At 41.8% G+C, this 18,296-nt stretch overlaps 1 protein-coding gene across 2 annotated transcripts in view; it reads right to left on the bottom strand.

Annotated features, from left to right (window-relative positions):
• dmxl2 (Dmx-like 2) overlaps positions 1-18,296 on the bottom strand; it is a 60,641-nt gene that overhangs the window by 3,094 nt on the left and 39,251 nt on the right. Inside the window, exons 37-55 of one of the 2 annotated variants that reach the window (XM_084711279.1) lie at positions 17,841-17,971; positions 16,837-17,082; positions 15,567-15,749; positions 15,173-15,256; positions 12,057-12,247; positions 11,808-11,941; positions 10,629-10,714; positions 10,306-10,507; positions 9,231-9,348; positions 7,074-7,139; positions 5,354-5,440; positions 4,965-5,086; positions 2,604-2,742; positions 1,239-1,299; positions 910-1,037; positions 722-799; positions 496-587; positions 353-405; positions 35-252 (exon numbers count right to left, since the gene is read on the bottom strand). In XM_084711279.1, coding sequence (XP_084567405.1) covers positions 35-252; positions 353-405; positions 496-587; positions 722-799; positions 910-1,037; positions 1,239-1,299; positions 2,604-2,742; positions 4,965-5,086; positions 5,354-5,440; positions 7,074-7,139; positions 9,231-9,348; positions 10,306-10,507; positions 10,629-10,714; positions 11,808-11,941; positions 12,057-12,247; positions 15,173-15,256; positions 15,567-15,749; positions 16,837-17,082; positions 17,841-17,971 — 2,419 coding nt within the window. The remainder of the gene's footprint in view (positions 1-34; positions 253-352; positions 406-495; positions 588-721; positions 800-909; positions 1,038-1,238; positions 1,300-2,603; positions 2,743-4,964; positions 5,087-5,353; positions 5,441-7,073; positions 7,140-9,230; positions 9,349-10,305; positions 10,508-10,628; positions 10,715-11,807; positions 11,942-12,056; positions 12,248-15,172; positions 15,257-15,566; positions 15,750-16,836; positions 17,083-17,840; positions 17,972-18,296) is intronic. The other variant, XM_084711356.1, reaches the window with a different exon arrangement.

The raw sequence follows: 18,296 nt of genomic DNA, 5'->3' as shown, positions 1-18,296 counted from the left end.
CAGGTCAGTGCGTAAGTGACGGAGCATGCGTCACCTTCATGTTGCCCTCTGCAGAGCCGGTGACGAAGAAGTCCTCAAAGGCATCCAGTGCGAGGGCCTTGATGGCTGAGTCATGGGCCTGGAAAGTGTGGAGCAGCTGCCGCTGGCGGATGTCAAACACGCACACAAAGCCCTTTCTGCCTCCAGTGATCAGCAGCTGCTGTTTAGGAGCATACTGCAGCACAGTGGCCCCGTTCTCATGGCAGGGGAAAGCTGCAGGGGGTGGGTGGGATTTAATGTGGCATCAGATCAGAAAACATCTTGATATACAGCGGAAAATCATTAAAATAAGTTTGTTTTATTCATTTCTTACCATGGACCATAGTATTGCTAGGTGAAATCAGAGTATCCCACAGGCAAACATTTCTGTGAGAAAAGTAAACCAAGGATAAAATCAGTCAGCTGATACATAAAGAGACAGATTAGTGTTGGTTTAATACAGGTGCAGATGCTGACCTGTTATCATTGGACTGTCCAGCTGTGGCGATGAGGCTGGAGGAAGTGATAAAGGCAAAATCACCGCAGGTCTTAGTGTGGCACTGCCAGCTCTGTCCATGGGAACAGACCAAGGAAAACACGTTAATTTAAATGACACATATTTTTGTTTTTTGTCTGAAACAGTGTGTGTGTGTGTGTACAGGGATGGTGATGAAGGAGTTGAGGAAGGTGGTGGTGATCTCACCAGGTAAGGTTTGGGGTTGGAGGATGTTTGGTTGACCTGCCAGAGACTGAGGAAGCCCTCTCCATCAGCAACTCCACACTGCAAGAAGAGTACACAATCAGAACAATCACACCACGAAGACAAAACACAGGCGCTGCAGTGTGTGTGTGTGTGTGTGTGTGTGTGTGTGTGTGTGTGTGTGTGTGTACCTTATTGCCCTGGGAGTTGAAGTAGAGCCGGGTGACTCTGGCGTTGCCTGCTTGTCTGAAGCAAATGAGCTGCTGAGGTCTGTTCCATTCAAACATTCTCACACTGCCGTCCTGAGCCCCCGTCATGTCTGACACACACACACACACACACACACACACACACACACACACACACACACACAGACAAATAGGGACAAAGACAGGGAGGGAGATGGTGGCAGACAGATGAGAAGAGAGATAGATAGATAGCAGGGGAAAGAAAATGAGGAGAAATTCACCAAAAGATGATGGAAATTTAAATGCACACTGGCCTCAGTGTGGATACTTACAATACTGATAGATGGGATGAGATGTCATTCTCTTCACGTTATTTAGATTCCTCTTCATAATCTGAAAAACATCAATAAAATGATGAAATACTGAATCATACTTGTTCAACACGACTAATGTCTTCCAGTTCCATTATACTGGAGAAAAGGCAGACATCTTTATAGCTGGAATCTCCAAAACACTACAACTCACAGCAAAACAGTATAGATGTGTCAAGCTGGAAATATATGTATGTTTGATTTTGGAGTGAACTGTCCCTTTAATTAAAAATAAAAATAAAAGAAAAAGCTGTTCTGTTCTGTCTTCATCACTGTGCTCCCTGGTCCCAACAAAAACAACACTGGTAGCTGGTCACCAATGAATAATGTTTGTTGCTTTCATAAAATGTTGAACTAAAAGGCACAAAGGAATCAGGATGTTGTGTGTAACATTGTGTTGGTGAAGACTTGCAGTTTGTGGCTAAAACTTGGTGGCTACAGGGGGCAACCTACATGGAATATTTGGTGGCCACAGAGTAACTTTTTGTAAACATATCTGATGTCCTCAAAAGTTGCAGATGATGTTAAGGCTTTAACTGTACAGCAACAGCTGGACAAAGTTCCTCGCTTCAAGTTGTTGACTCAAGAGACAAAACATAAAAATAAAAATGTCTTTGAAAAAAAGAAAAAAAAAAAGATGTAGGAGGTGAATTTAAGCCTTTGCTGCACATCAGAAGATAAGGGTCTACTGTCCATTGCTCCAGGTGTTAAATGTCTGGATCTTAACTAACTACACCCACTGCAGACTTTTAAAAAAGCCCCTCATGTAATCCTCTGAACCTGTATGACGCCCTCAGTCCTGTCTCACTTTGTGTATCACACTCAACATTTATCAACACGGCTGGGACATGGAGAACCCTGACTGAGTGTTAAGCGTGACGCAAATCTGTACCTTGGCTCGCCGGCTGTGAGAGCTGCTGCTATCTGTGTTTATGTGCGTCCATCTCTGCCGTGCAAACACACCCCCTCTGTGTATCTGCCTCCATAGACTCAGCAGGCAGTTGTTTAGTCGGCACAGCTCAGTTTGGCTCGGCAGCGATAAGAATTACAAATACAAACTTCTCCTGAAACTGTGCACAGCCCACAGACCGCAGAATTAAAGCTAAGTTGTCAAATCTCTTTTTAGCTTGGCTAAAGCCTCTATTGTGGAGCACAGGCTGTTATGAAACAAGACTGCAGAGTGACAACACTTATTCTCTGCTGTCTATAGGCTCCAAAACCGAGCTTAGTGTCCCCCTGCTGGCCATTACTGAGAACTGCATACCCATCACTGCCTGGTCTGGCTGTGTTTGTGTATATCTGTGTTGACAGTGCAGAGACTCGTACCACACTGGCTCCCATGCTGGTCTGCCCGCTGCCGAGCCACGGCATGGACGCAGAGACCGGCATCTGTGGTGGCGCAAAGGGGACGGAGCTGGCCTGGGCGATGTTGGTGTGAGAAGAGCGATGGTCGATGTCGTCAGAGCTGCAAAACAAAACACAACCGCGACCCGTCACAGAGTGTTCTGTAGAGACGTTTCACACATGGAGGACGCACAAAGACTGAGTCAGCTATTCACACACAGAAGATACAGTCAGCCAGTCGCTGACAGAGTTTCTGCAGGGTTCGCAAAGTTAAATTTAAGACTTTTTAAAGACAATTTTAATACAATTATGATGATATCAGCCAAGGAATTAAAGTATGATGGAAAGCCAGAAGCTACAGTCTTGTAGCAGGATAAACAGAGATATAAACTACATATCTGACTGGATGCTCCAGTTTGCAAAGACTGAAGTTGGATTGTTGTAATAATAAAGAAACTAAGCATATGGTACAATAGTCCCTAAGATTTTTGTCTAATTTTGGAGATAATCTTGACAGTGTGATGGAAAACCAGTAGGAATGATGGGGCCTTGTATTATATATTATATCACATTTTTTTTCATTACTTCCCGGCAGTATATATCAATAATTCATTATTCATTTTTAATCAGTTGAATTAATGTGAACTGGACCTACAATGGCAGCAGAAAACACATAGATGGATTAACCAGTTACTAATGATTAATTCATTCACTTTGATATAAGTTTTTGCTCAAATCAACACTTATCCATAATTAAATGATGAGCTTTGTAGCTCCAGTAGTCAGCAGCAGTGACAGCGGTCGACATGTCTGATGGAGCTGACTGAAACAAAAACACAAAAGATTGAACAGCCTCCTGCACACAACGCACTGCTGTGGCAATCTCATTTTTAGTTTGTAGGTGTGTAACGTGTCCTGACAGCCTGCAATTGGATACAAAAACACTTTATAACTAACATTATTGCCTACAGCATGCCTGAGGCGTATCCTGTACTGTGGCACTCTGCCTACAGCAAAGCCTTGGAGGACGAGGAAAACAAGCCCTTTATCAGGACGAACTTTATTTTCGGCGCACAACTCATTTGAATTCTTTTGCATAAACATACAATACCTGAAATTATGTAGAGCAGGGGTGTCAGACTTAATTTCATCAACATTATGGTTGCCCTCAAAGTGCTGGTTATAAATGTAAGCCTATATAATCTATCTACTTGTTTTAATTTCATTGAACTATTCTCAATTATAGTAATAACTTAATAATTAATTAATAACTAGCTCTGAAAGCAAAATTTAGGAAAAATGGCAATGGAGATTCAAGTGTAGCTATTATACAAGTTATTTAGAAACATGAAATCTGCAAAGTAGTCTAAGACAAAGAAGACAAACCGGTGTGTCTCCATTAAACACAAACAAGTATTTGCTTCTATCTCTCATTAAATTTTCTTCCCTCTGCATCAACTTTTCTTTTCATTTTGCTTGGCTGCTATTATTAATGTTATAAGCTACAACCACTCACCTTGAGTCCCACTGCTGGGAAACAGATATATGATACTGAGACCCTGTCTGGTGTATACTGATATTTAGTGGCTAGTCGCCTTCAGTGCGTGCATTCTGGGACACGTTGACATAATTGCATCGCATAAATGATATTATGTGGAAGTTCTTGTGGGCCACATAAAGGTGCCAGATTCGGCTCACAGGCGTCAAGTCCAACTCACGATGTAGAGGTTTATAAAGGATATACGTATATAATGACTAGGGTTGCCCCCAAGTGTGTTTTGGCAATACAAGTCTGATCCAATACTAATATTAATCAAATATGTACAAATTAAAAAAAAAAGAAAAAAGAAAGAAACATGACCATTGTAATGGCTGAAATTGAGAAGCTGTTAGCTAAATGTTTTGTACACTACTTTTAGCTAACAAGAGAGGAGATAACAGCTCTGTTAGTGAATGTGTGTACTCGTATTTGAAGAAACCCAGATGTCAGAACGGTCAATCGCTGGTTCGATCAAACCATTTTACAGATTCACACTTTCATTTTCATTCTCATATGGAGTGAAAGTCTACTGTAGAGCCCAGCTGTCAATAAGCAGAGCGATGCTGCAACACCAGCAGGCTGAGGTGGAGTACAGTGGATAAAGGATCGGATTTCGATCGGCTTCATTTCTACCGATAATGATAGACTGAAATATGCCCGTCTCTACCTTGATAAGCTTGGGACATTTCCTCATTGTACAGTAATCCAATGTGGGCTGGACCAAATGTTTGGAATGACGCAGAAATAAAAACTAACTGACTGTGAGGAATGAAACACCACTGATGATCTGCCCTGAATCTCACCTGCGGGACTCCTTATCAAAGTCCTCCCCTATCCAGGTGTAGGGCTGGACAGCCACCAGACTGGACACGTCCACCTCCTGGACATCATGAGTGGAGGCCAAAACAATCTCGTTGGAATTAGCCTGGAAAGGGAGGGAGGGAGGGAGGAGAGGGAAGAAAAGACAACAACAAAGGTGGACTTACCAACAGTTTGCTTTAATTTCCTAGAAAGGAACTGATATGCATTTGTAAATTCAGAGAAAGGTTCCTGGAAAGGGTTACATAACTACCCTTTGCTTAGTACCAAATTCTTTCCAGGAAACGTCCCAGGAGATAATGAAATTATGGACTTGCAAAGTGAAGTGCTTCCCAGTAACTGAATCTCTCTCTCATACACACACACAGCTTACCTTATTGATAGCGAATGCCATGATGATGTCAGACTCCTTATGAATGATTTTAGCTTTGCCTCCTGGGTAGCCCAGATCTGCCTCCACCTGAAAAAGCCAAGAAAACACAAAACATCATGGTTGAGTGTACATTAAAGCTACAGTAAGAGGACTCCAGGGCCAATGAGTGAATTTTTTTTACTGTCTATTTTTCAGAAAAAAATGTTTATGTTGAGTTAATTTCGTTGCTTTGGGCCATCAAGCTGCTCCAACAAATATTCCCATATCATGTGAAGGTAGCGCAAAGTACAGCCACATTCACAGGTGGACAGGAGTAATCATAGGAGAATGTCACATGTAGCGGCACACAATGAAATACTGACAATTCTGACTGTTGATTTGGGATTCCCCGGTGACAACACCCTGCACGATTAGCAAGCCTTACGCAGCCCTGACAGTGAGCATGCATGTTAGTAGGTCTACTATTATGTGCCAACTCTCTTAAAGGGAGGTTTATTTTGCTTTTTGGCTCCAGCAGAATCAGTCCAGCTAGAGAGGAGAAAGGAGTGAGAAACACAGGGAGACGTGTTATTGGTGGGGATCAGATGTGAGGTTATGTGAGTGGATGTCACAGGTGTCCCAGTGAGAGGGAAAGATTAGACGTTAGATCTAAGCTTTAGAGCCTTCAGTAGATTTTATGCCAGAAAAAAAATTGCCAGAGCAGTCACTACCAGGCAAAGCTGGGGCGGAGACATCGAACATTTCACCCAATTTAGTGGTACTGTTAAAGGGATAGTTTGTTATTTTGGGTAGGCTTATCAACACACAGTTTATTAGCTACAGTAGATGACGGTTGTCAAACCCCAGTTTGGAGAAGCAGAGAGGAGCACCAGCTCAGAAGCCAAGTAATGTACTGCTGTGGACAGGGTCAACAGCAAGAGGTCTTTTAGTCACTTAACAAAGGCGCACCTAAAAAACACAATAATTGCACCAAATGTAGCCCTTTCTGATGAGAAACTTCTGTTACAGAAGCCAAACATTACCCTCTCCATATTAACCAAACTCCATACATCAAATCAGTAATTTTACATTGCAGAAAACACAAGTTGCTGGTCTACCTCTGCTTCAATCTGTTCAATCTGTTGGGATATGTGTGCTGAATCTGAACTAACCCTTAAAAACACAATAACAAAAACTAACTTTTAGATCAAGGCAGAAGTAGAACAGCAACACCTGTGTTCTGCAAGGTAAAATGACAGATTTCACCTGTGGAGTTTGGTGGGTTTGGAGACAACAATATTTGGCTTCAGCCCAGCAGAAAAGGCTGTCTGACAGCAAGTTAAGTGATGAAAATAATCTAAATAAAGCATACCCTTAAACAATATAGATTTTTTAAGATGGATCTTTTTTAAGTGGCTAAATTATATTTTCTTGCTGGCCCTGTCCACAGTAGTACACTGCTTTGCTTTGATGATGGTGGCCCTCTCTGCTTCTCCTAACTGGGGGCGTGCTGACCAACATCTGCTGTAGGTAATACAGTATGTCATAGAAACCTACGTCAAATAACTATCCCTTTAAGCAGGACCTAAAAACCTAAACCCTGTGCAACTGTTGCACATTAATTATTTTGAAATTAAATGCATTTGCTCCTTCAAGCTTGGCTTTGCAGTGACTCTCCCAGACAGACAGGCGGACGGACAGACAGAGCCAGGGCCTGGGCTGGTACAGTAAATGATACTACCTTATAGGGACTGCTAGCTCCTGCTATGCAGTTTGGGCTTAAACGGTCCATATGGTTCTCTACAGACTACACAACACACACAGAGGCAATATAGACACAATACACACCAACACGGCACGACACAAACACATGCACAAACACAGAAAAATAAAAACATGGAATGAAAACAAAATGTAAAAGGTTGACAAGGAACTTTGATGTACACTTGGTGATAAAATGTAAATAACTCTGAATGCAATCCACCTCATTAGCATGAAGCTACAGTCATGTATCAGGATGAATAGAGATATGAACTATGAATCTGACTGCTACAGTTTAATATCAAGTCATCTGGTTACTCTAGTTAGCAAAGACTGAAAATAATGTAATAATCAAAAAACTAAGCATCTGGGACCATAATTCAAGGGACATTTGTCTAATTTTGGCCTGGCAGCCACAGTCGCAGTCTGTCATGACAGTGATTACATAATAATGAGGAGTTCCAGATATCACAGAAGGCAGTGAACTGTTCTGTACTTTGGTTTAAGATATCTGAGGAGTCAAAGCAACGATAATGACAATAACAAAAATATCAACAACAGAGCGATAACTGCTCAGTGAGCACTTTTCTGTGTATAACAACAAAGTCATGGATGCAGAAAGACGAGTAAAGCCTGGCCCACAGTCTGGCATGTAAATTAATGTCTGACAGTCATTAATTTAAGCAAATGATCAAAGTTTAAAGGTCTCTGATAAAGACCTCAAACGTGTCTTGCATTGCAAAACACGATGTGAATAATGTATAGATTCTGTTTTCTGTCCTTATAGATAATCTACTGCAGACATGCAATGCAAAAATGTGGTGAAATTAAAATGCATACTGAATTGGCCCAAATATGTCTTTCACAAAACATTTAAAATAAAATAAAATAAAATTACAGTCTAGTTTTGGCTTCAGTAATTAATTACACGTTATGTTACACTTGTTCCTGGATGCAAAAAGATTTCCCCTGACTGCTTTTTTAGGCTTCTGCTGTCCTCTAACATGACATTCTGATGCTACATTTCTTGGCTGCATGACAGATGTTTGATGACTTTTACTTGTCTCATCAATCAACATTGTTATGGTCATCATGCGGTCATTATGGTGAATTTTGAGCCATTTTTTTTGTCTCTTCATCTGTCAATCCTGGCACTGTAGTTAAGTGATAGTAACTCTATGTCTAGACTGCAAACATCACATTTATGTGACTACTGCATTCACGCCACACTGAAGTGTCTGTCTCTACCAGTTTTATCTGCGCATGTCAAGGCATAAGGAGCAAATGAGCAGCCAAAGTTTCTGTGCAGTTTTCCTTTGATGTATGTGACTATTTTTTATCTACTTTTCCATTGACACTATGCATATGATTGTGGCATGAGCACAGCTGTGTGTGTGTGCACATATTGAGTGCACGTGGTTGGCACTTGGAGCAGATGGATGTTGTCAATCAGAGCAGAGAGATTAGAGTTGAGCAGTTAATTTGTCTAGTGGCAGGAAATGTACTGTAGTACAAATGTAGTAAATGTTCTATGATTTGCTTCCAAGCTGCTGGGTAAAATGAAGGGAGAGTCTGGAATTAAAACCCGCCCAGCAAATATAGATATTTATTCAGTGCCTATTTATTGGACATCAACCTTACAATTATGCGTGCATTGTTGAAAAAACACACTTTTAAGGCATAAATAAACACTTTGGATCACTGTTTTGCCAGTGGGGCAGAGCTGAGACATAATCCTGCACTTAGCCAGTGGAGACAGGAGCACAGAATAAAATGAGAGCATTTCTGCTGCTGACATGCAAGTAAAAACTGTCTAACACGCTTGCAGTCAAGATAGGCGGTAACTGAAGCTGGTCAGAAGGATAATTTTGTTTTAGAGATAACTTTTAAACTTCTATTAGTTAAATGTGAAACAAAACCACTTTTATTGATGTAATTTTCCAATAGAATGTTATCTTATATTTGGGCCAATACAGTACCTGTGTGAGGGGATGTGAACAAAAAAATAAATAAATTCTAGTGAACTAACACGGCTTGTTAAATAAAACAATGGTGGGTTTAATCATCATCATAGCGAATGAACGTCAAAATGAAGGAAAAAAAAAGCAGCTTTTTTTAGAGCATGTGTGCTGCTGACCTCACTCTGCTTCCTCTTCTTAGTAAAGATGTAACGGATCAAAGTCTCCTGAAGAACTTCCTGTTTGACCAGGAAATGCCAGAGACGCCGGGCTGGAAAGGACAGGTGGTTCTTTGTCCTGAAAGATATACAACAAGTTTCAGTAACATCACGTCTCTCCAGGAACTGCTGATTGTTTAATTAAGTGTTCTGAGTGTGCAAGTCAGCTGTGTATTCAAAAAATACATTCTATAATTACATAAACTAATATGAACTTACTATGTTATTACTGATGCCTCTGACAAAGGCAGAGAGGTCTCCTTTGTCTCAAAACTCAAAGTAAAATTGTTGCTTAGGTGACATATTTAAAGGGCGACTACATTCATGTGGGGTTTGTTTTGAAGTTTTTATATAATTTTGTAGCTTCCCGATAGAGTTCCTCATGTATACAAAGCTGAACATTCAAATTTTGTTCAGCATACAAAGGTTTTTGGGTCAAATTATCATCAGCGCTATAACCTACGTCACTGCTTTTTGCAATGGCTGAGTGGGCGTTTCCATTTGAAAAACCAGGAAAAGAACAGTGATTCAGTCGTCCTTTAAGAAGTAGTGTCCTTCATGATTTGATACTTATATGTATTTTGTGATCTGTGTATGTATCTGTCAGAATTTCTGAGGTATTGCATCATCTGTCTTGTATGTTATCTTCTATGTTCTTGGCTGAATCATCAATGATCAATCTTTTTTTTTAAACTAATCAATTGTATCCAGGCAGGCTCGTAAGCTACACTTATGTTGTTTTGGTATATGACTTAATTTGTGTTTGTGTTAGTTCTGCAGTAGGAGTATGTCTTTCATTTGTTGTCTGCCGTAACCTGTCTGATTTATGTCTTTCAATTTGTTGCTGCAAACTGTGTTTTTATCTAAAAACTAAATTCACTCTTTGCTAAAATAAGTAGCTAATGTTAGTAATGGCATAATCTATTCTGAATTTAAAACACAGCAAACATTATTACTTAAATGCGTTTGCCTCCCCAGCCCTAGTCTGTGAAAGCATGTCTCCATCTTTGTATAGTGTGTATGATTTAATGCTCACTTGAAGGGTGTGTTGTCCGGCTCCAGCATGGCCTTGTGTCGGAGTATGGCAGGGCCACCGCCTGCGCTGAGGTCAGTAGGGTAAGTGTTGATGTAGTTGGGAGGCGGGCCGTCAAACTTATTCATTCGCTCAAGCAGAAGCTGCTCCCAAGTCTCTAAAGTCTTCAACACAGCGTTGCAGAGAGGGGAGGTGACCGGCAAGTCTACAACAAAAACACATATAGATATATACTGTATATAGGCAGCAGCAGCACCAATTAACAGTTCATATATGTAAATATTTTAGATTTAAGGAGCTGTTTAGGATCAATGATGTGTGTGTACCTGTGAAGTCGAGGCCAGTGAGAGGGAGGAAGTTCTTGACGTTGTGATGAGCCAGTTTCACCATAACCAGGCGGATCAGAGCCCAGCTACAGACCACACAGACAGACAATGCAGGAAGATTAAGTCTGAATCATAGAGCCTGTTTACACCTGGTATTAACAGGAGTGATCTGAACACAAGTAGACAGCTCTGAACAGGTATGAATGCACAAAAGATGCATTGGGAACACAGAGATCCAATCGCATGACCCCATTCTTTAAGCAGTGTGTACACAATGTGTCCTGCGCCACGATGAAGGACTGCCTACTCAACTGATGTCCTGTAAGTACATCATTTGGATCACTGTAATTATAATTACATATCTGGGCTCTTACCTGTCTGGAAAAGCAACGGATGTTAGTGGGCACACTAGTAACCATAATATCCCCAGAATCCCTTTGAAAAATGTGTAATTTTGAGAGCTGTTGAATAAGGTCGAACTTCATAAACTTTATGAAATGCTGTCTACAACAAATTCTTAATTGTTTAGGCAATCTTGCAAATTCTGTGAAACAGTTGCAACAACAACAGGAAGTGAAACAGCTGCTGCAAATTCTTTATCATTTGTGCCTTCTTGCAAATTTGGCATCAAATGCAAGACCTGAAGTTTTGTCTGTCCTTGTAAAAAAAAACACCATGTTGCTGTGAAGAGCAGACAGGAGAGAGGCTCTGTGGTGCACAGGGACGCACATGTTTGCTTCTCTGACTCATCAATTAAAGCCATCGTCTGTGATCGTAGTTCAGATATAAAATCCTGGCTAGAGTCTTTCATGCCGGGCTGCTGCACAGGTCAAACATGAGGCTCATGTAGGCTGATACAGGGGTTTAGTGTGGTGTTGAACAAAAAAACGAAGGAATAACTGCTTAAATCTATGTATTGAACAGTCAAATGGCCAGTAATGGACATTCAACTGATAAAAATAGCCCTTGTGTTTATTTGCATATGGAACAAGGAAGTGAGATCAGATCACAAGTGGTAACTCGAGATGCACTGTAATGGTGCCTGGTGTCAACTCATGTACAGTCAAGCTGTCCACCTGTCACTGGATTACCCAGAATGCATGTTAACACCATGTGGAACAGCCTCAAATGCTCCAAATTAGTTGGCAGAAGAAGTGCCCTACAGTAGCCCTGCAGTACCTGTAGGAGTTGGGGTCAGAGTGCTCCGTGATCTGTGTGTCAGAAAGGAAGGCGTCGTCATCATCTTCATCATCCTCTGCGCCGCTTTCGTCTGAGTCACACAGAGCGTTGCTGTCTGATAGCGGCAGGAAGGGCTGAGAGGGAGGAAATAATGATGGAGGAGAAACAGCAGATGAAAAAGGCAGATAGGGAGGCGATGAATCACCGATCTCATTAGTCGATTCGACATATGTAGAATTCAAGCCTTACTTTGGCCACAAAGTAGTCCCACATGCTCAGCTCAGGGGGAATGAACTTCTCCCTGTATGTGGGTCTCTCTGTGGGCACGGGAGGAGGGGTGGCCGGCGTCTCCTTCACAGGGCGTCCAGGAACGAGCATCCTCATGTTGAACCTACGTCTGTATCGATCCACATCCTCCGCTGGGGGCTGAGGTGGAACCACTGGGGGGGAGGGGTGGAGAAGAACGAGAAAGAGATGGTATCTTTCAAACACAATGAACTCTGATAAGGTCAGTTTGCAGCAGACTGCAGTGTGCTGCAGTTTAGTTGAAATGACGACGATGAGCTGAGACTCAGAGTCATTTTAAAGCCAAAGGAAGGTCAAGAAATAGATCTGGGGGAAGTGAACTGCATCCACATCCTACACGCAGCGGAGTATTCATGATAGAGATGAATTAAACATTTTGTACGACTGCTTAAAGAGACAGTTCACCCGCCAAATGTTTGCTCTTACCTGTAGTACTATTTATCCATAAAGATTGTTTTGGTGTTAGTTGCAGAGTTTTGGAGATATCTGCCGTAGAGATGTCTGCCTTCTCTCCAGAAATCATGGCCTGATAACTCAACATAAACCACAGATCTTGTTGTGAGCAGTTCCCTGTAGGAACTATTTTCTTTCTACCGAACTACAACCGCCACCCGTATCATAGCGCTAGCTGGCTCAGTGGTGCTAACAATTAATATATATAGGGATGGACAACATGACAGCACCCCAAAAGTGAAGCCAAAACACCTCAATCCCCCTTGGTGGGTGGCTGCGGTATAGGTCATAAACCCCACCCCCTCCATTTTCACAGGTGCGACACGGGCCAAAGTTCAAAATATCAAATACAAGTCAAATATATATTTTTCTCTAGCATGGCTTCTGTCATTTTAGGTAGTTCTTATCATGCCGATGTACGTTCAAGTGCTCATTCTTCTGATCAGTCTGGTTTTAATTAGTTATTTGATTGAGTCAGCCAGCTGTGTGAGTGGGAATTAGACACGGCAGCACTGACACTGGTCACTACTGCACAGACTTTGGCTCAATATGGCAGCGCTCATATCTGAGATATTTTGGCTTTATTTTTGTACAGTGGGAGGATGTAAAGATGCATCACCCATCTTACAATATGTCAGTGGTGCTAATGTTACAGCTCAGCTGAGAAGGATGCCATTAATGTTACCATCCTGTGCTGTCATGAGTACAAGTCTCTTGTCCATGAGTAGACGCATATTAGCAAGTGTACTTCAGTATATAGAAAGTTTTTTCACGTCTGTACCGAACAAACATGTTTTCTTACATCTGGAGAACAAGATTTGTAGGTCAGGGCATCTCTGCAGGACTACAGTAATTCATTAAAATGTTGTTTTGTCACACATTTTTCCTTTATCAAAAAAATGCAGCTTCTGAAAATTGGATATTATACATTACATATTAGCCATACTGCGATCATGATAATATTCCAATTAACTGTCCAGCCCTAATCTTGGGTAACTGGATCATGATCTCTAGGGAAAAAAATGTATATTTGAGAAAAGGCAGACATCTCTACAGTCGCTATGTCCAAAACTCTGCCACTCACATAAAAACGGTCTAGATGGTTGACCGGCAATACATAAAAACATGTATTTTTTGTTTTTAGGCTGAACTGTCCCTTTTATCCTGTCTAACATGTGGTTCCTGTCTACAGTACAACTTTGAGGCCTGTGACTTTGATAAGCCACAGCAGATGAAAGACACGCTTGGAAAAGAGAGGAACAAATGCACAAATACAAACGTTGAAGGTGGAGGCACAGGGCAAGACACACTAGGTTGCGCACAAACCTGCACCATTATCCTGGGTGACTATCTCTGGCATCGCACCAGACAAAACAAGACAAGACACAAACCAGAGTAGACAGTGCAGTTAGACACACAGATACTACACAGATCATCACATAATTGAATCAGTCAACATTTGACGCAGACACACAGAAAACACATCAAACAACGATGGCAAATCTGTTGAGCAGTCATGTGCTGAGCACTTTCTCGTATCCACAGCAGTTGACGGAGGCAAACATGATGAGATTGTAACATGTTTATTTTGTTTTAAAATGAGTGTTAATTAGAACATGACAGGGAAGCATCAATGTGTAACATTTGCATATGGTTGTGTTTCTGTGGCATGCATGTAGGTTTGCAGCGGCGCTCAAAAAGGGCAGAATATTAACATTTGGCAAAGTGATTCCTATCAACATCTGGCATTTAAGATCCCCCTAAGCAGCTCTTGAAAAGGCTCTTGGCTCTGCTGAGAGGTATCTCAGACTCCACAGTGATACAGAGTCTAAATGCCAGCCCATATCTCCCCCCTCCACTAATACAATGTGAGCACAGAATACTTTGGCCTGATGAATATGAATGAACTGTGTCAAGCTCAGTCAACACACACAGGGCACAGCTACTCTAAACATCTGACAAACAGCTGGATCAAATCACACAAGTGCTACAATCAGTCTAAGATGTAGATATTACCTCTACGACAAACTACTGACATACAACAAATCTGTGCCCGGTTGCATAAAACCACTTAAATTTTAAAGGATGCCATAGGAAAAAACTAATGCTGAATACGCGCTGAATGGAGAAAAAGGTGGAGCAGTGGAGTCTTCTGTCCGGCAGTAAATGTACAGTTAAGGTTTGAGTTTATAAGTGGGCGGCAGCTCCTCAAGACCAAAGCAGAGCTCCTGAGTGTGTGTTGTTTCCCAACTGTGAGAACAGCATCGCTATTTTACACAAATACTGTCATAATATTGTATATACAACAGTAAAATTGTTAAGATGGTATGAAGGTACGAAAAAATTAATACCATCCAAGACTGTATTATGATAGTAAATGGTGTGAAGGACTTGCTTAAGTCTTGGCTCCTTGCTTAAGTGAACCCCTGAGTTTAGCTAAATATTTTGCTTCAGACACAATCTGAAGTTTGAAACTTAAGGTGGCATATGCAACAGGGCACTGGTTCATTCAGTCTTTTTAATCATTTAATATACCAAACTTGACAAAACAAAACTTGTCATGCTGCTGCAGCTCTACATTGGTCTAATAACCTCTTGTGGTGTACCTGGTTTAGTCTCAGATTCAGATTTAGTCTCAGAGGGCTGCTCAGCCTCGGCCTCTGAACTCTCCTTGCTGGGCCCAGCTGTTGCTTTGGTGGCACAACAGGAGTGACGCAGTGAGATGAGCACAGAAGATGTTACAACATGTACATGCGATGCAGTACACACACAGACACACACAATCACACCAACACACAGCTGCTCTCTTATCAACTGAACACAGATGACTATGTCTTCATAGCACTAGTAAGCTTTGCTGTTTGTAATGGACATTCAGTAGTAGCTGCATGTGAGACAGAAGGGGTGTAAGTCAAGCATCTGCAACAATGCAAATCCGCAGTTAACCATGCACCGCAATCCTGCAAACCAGCACTGCAATCCACCAGCCCAGTTACTCACAGCTGGCCTTAGTTGCTGGTGCCACAGTGCCCAACCCCTCTCCCCTTGAAACGGGAGGAGGGGGTCGTTTGGGGCGCTGGGTTTCAGTGGGGATGGGAGTGGGGTTTGGGGTGAGGCTGCTCTGTTCAGTTCTTCCTGTCTCCTGAGACTCGTCTGGCCTGGCTGCCTCAAAATCAGCTGGCACTGAGACACAGGGCAGAGGGCACACTCACACAAGACACCACACAGCAGCAGCAGCATCTTAGGACAGGACTAGGTGTACGTCTATGTACACACCCCAGAGTTCCAAAAAAGTTGGGATGCTGTGTAGAACGTGAATAAAAACTTAATGCAATGATTAGCAAAAACTTTTAGACCTATATTCAACTGAATAGAGTACAAAGACAAGATATGTAATATTCAAACTGATTGTTTTTCATAAATACAGACTCATCCTGAATTTGGTGCCTGCAACACGTTCCAAAAGACTTGGGACAGGGCGATGTTAACAATCGTGATACATCACCTTTTCTTTTAACACTTTATTTTTAGCACACAGTCAGTAAACGTTTGGGAACAAGGACAGTAATTGGTGAAATTTTGAAAGCAAAGTTCTTTGCAGTTCTTGCTTGATATACGACTACAGTTGCTCAACCTTGGAGGTCACGAAGTCCCTGATTTTCTAAAAACAATATGAAATGTGGACTTGACTGTTTGACTAATTTGCCCACGCAGTTTTCAGCAAAGTGATGAACGTCACCCCGTCCTTGCTTGCGAATGACTGAGCCTTTCGAGGACGCCCCTTTAATCCCAGCTGATGACACCCGTGTCACCCGTTACCAATTCCAAACACGTGTTTTTTGAGCATTCTGCCACTTTCCCAGTCCTCTGTTGCCTGTCCCAACCTTTCTGAAATGTGTTGCATGCATCAAATTCTAAACAATGAACTTTATCACATTAAATGTTAAATATCTTGTCTTTGTACTGTATACACTCCTAAATGTATTTGAAATCACGGCATTCTGTTTTTATTTACAATTTACACAGCGGCCCAACTTTTTGGGAATTGGGTTTTGTAATTATGTAGAAAGGCCTGAGAGATGGAAGCGTTGCCTCAGATCAGAGGTAAGTCAGGATGTAGAGAGTCAACAGATGGAGCAGAGGAGGACAACGGCAAGAAAGGAGTACTGGATCAGGGACAGATTATGAAGACCAGGGAGGAAGACGAAAGACAACAATGACACTGATGAGGACGCAAATTAGCAGTTAACTATGAAAAAGAAAATTGTACCTGGTGGGGCCTCGGGCCTCTTTGGCTTAACAATGACTTTGGCCCCTCCCCCAAAGACAGCGGCCCACACGCGGTTGTTGAGGGGATGTGCTGCCAGGCGGAAGAGTTCATTGCTGCTGTGAGTGCCCAGGCCATGGATGAGCAGCGAGAGATAAACAGCCACGACTGCTTCACACAGCAGCACGTTGAGCTTGGGCTGGTCCTCCTCTCTGGCAGACACCAACAGAGAAATCAGGGACGACACACCTGCAGAGAGAGGACACGCATACACACAACACGGCATTTACGTAAAAGATTAAACTGTAATTTACATAAAAGGTCTCCAACAGCAGAACAAAACACTGTCTCTGCACAACACAGAAGTACACGTTTATGAAACATTCGTATGATGGCGTGATAAGTCTCTGTCTTTAAGTTTCCTTCCCAGAGGCCACAAAGCTCCTATTATAGGACACCATCTGCCTCTCTGCATAAACACAGACTGCCTGCTCTGCTCTGCCTCTCCCTCTGCTTTTCATATTCTCTCTCAATCATGTCTTTGATGCTCACACATAAGTCATTTCCCCTTTCCATGCATTCGCTGAGTTTTCTGGATCATGATCAGACTCAGCATTAATCTAATTAAAACTGTTTTTGAGAGCATAACAACATAAATGTGAATAAAGAGCCATATATGTCTCAGGTAAGAATTTTTTTTTTAAGTGTCATTTGCTCCATATTATGCAATATAAGCACTTTTAAGTTGCAGGCCCTACCCTGTAAATTTGATGGATTTTGATTGGCTGTCAGTGTTCCTATCATTAATCAAATTGCTCTGACAAACTGATGCCAACGTTTGCCACAATTGTCATTATAGTTTAGGTGTGAATTCCATCAAACACTTGAGTTATAACAATTTAAAAATTATGTATTTATAATTATAGTTATCATTCTTGGTGTGGATGGTCATTAACTCAATCTAACACCACAAATGCTAGCGATCAGAAGAGCAGGGACTTTGTTACCTGGCCACTGCGCAGGAGCGGAGTTGGGAGTTATGTGCTCTTCGATGCTTTCTGTGCGGAGTCGTTTCCTCTCACTGAGCAACAGGCCCTGGTACACCATCCCTGTAAACTGGTTGGCCTCTGTCTGGCTGCTGCAAAGCCAACAACAGAAACTGTGAGTCACAACTGCACAAAACGATGTTCCACAATTTGTTCAACGATACGTTTCTTTCAGAAATGGTGACAGACACAATATCAATTACTTCAGACCAGCATCGCTGCTGTCTCAATTTTGTAAAGTGATTGAAAAGTGGTTTGTGCGAAAGTTAGATAATTTTATAGGAAAGAATAAATTCATAATCAGTATGGATGTAGAACAAATACATCTACATCCTCACAGCAGCCATAGAAAGAAAGCAATATACGATGGCTGTATTTACCGATTTAAAAAAAAATGCATTTGACATGATAGACCAC

Source organism: Lutjanus erythropterus, chromosome 1, assembly GCF_056507025.1.
Source record: "Lutjanus erythropterus isolate fLutEry1 chromosome 1, fLutEry1.hap2, whole genome shotgun sequence".
NCBI classification, from domain to species: Eukaryota; Metazoa; Chordata; class Actinopteri; order Lutjaniformes; family Lutjanidae; genus Lutjanus; species Lutjanus erythropterus.
This window is presented reverse-complemented; position numbering and strand designations above follow the sequence as displayed.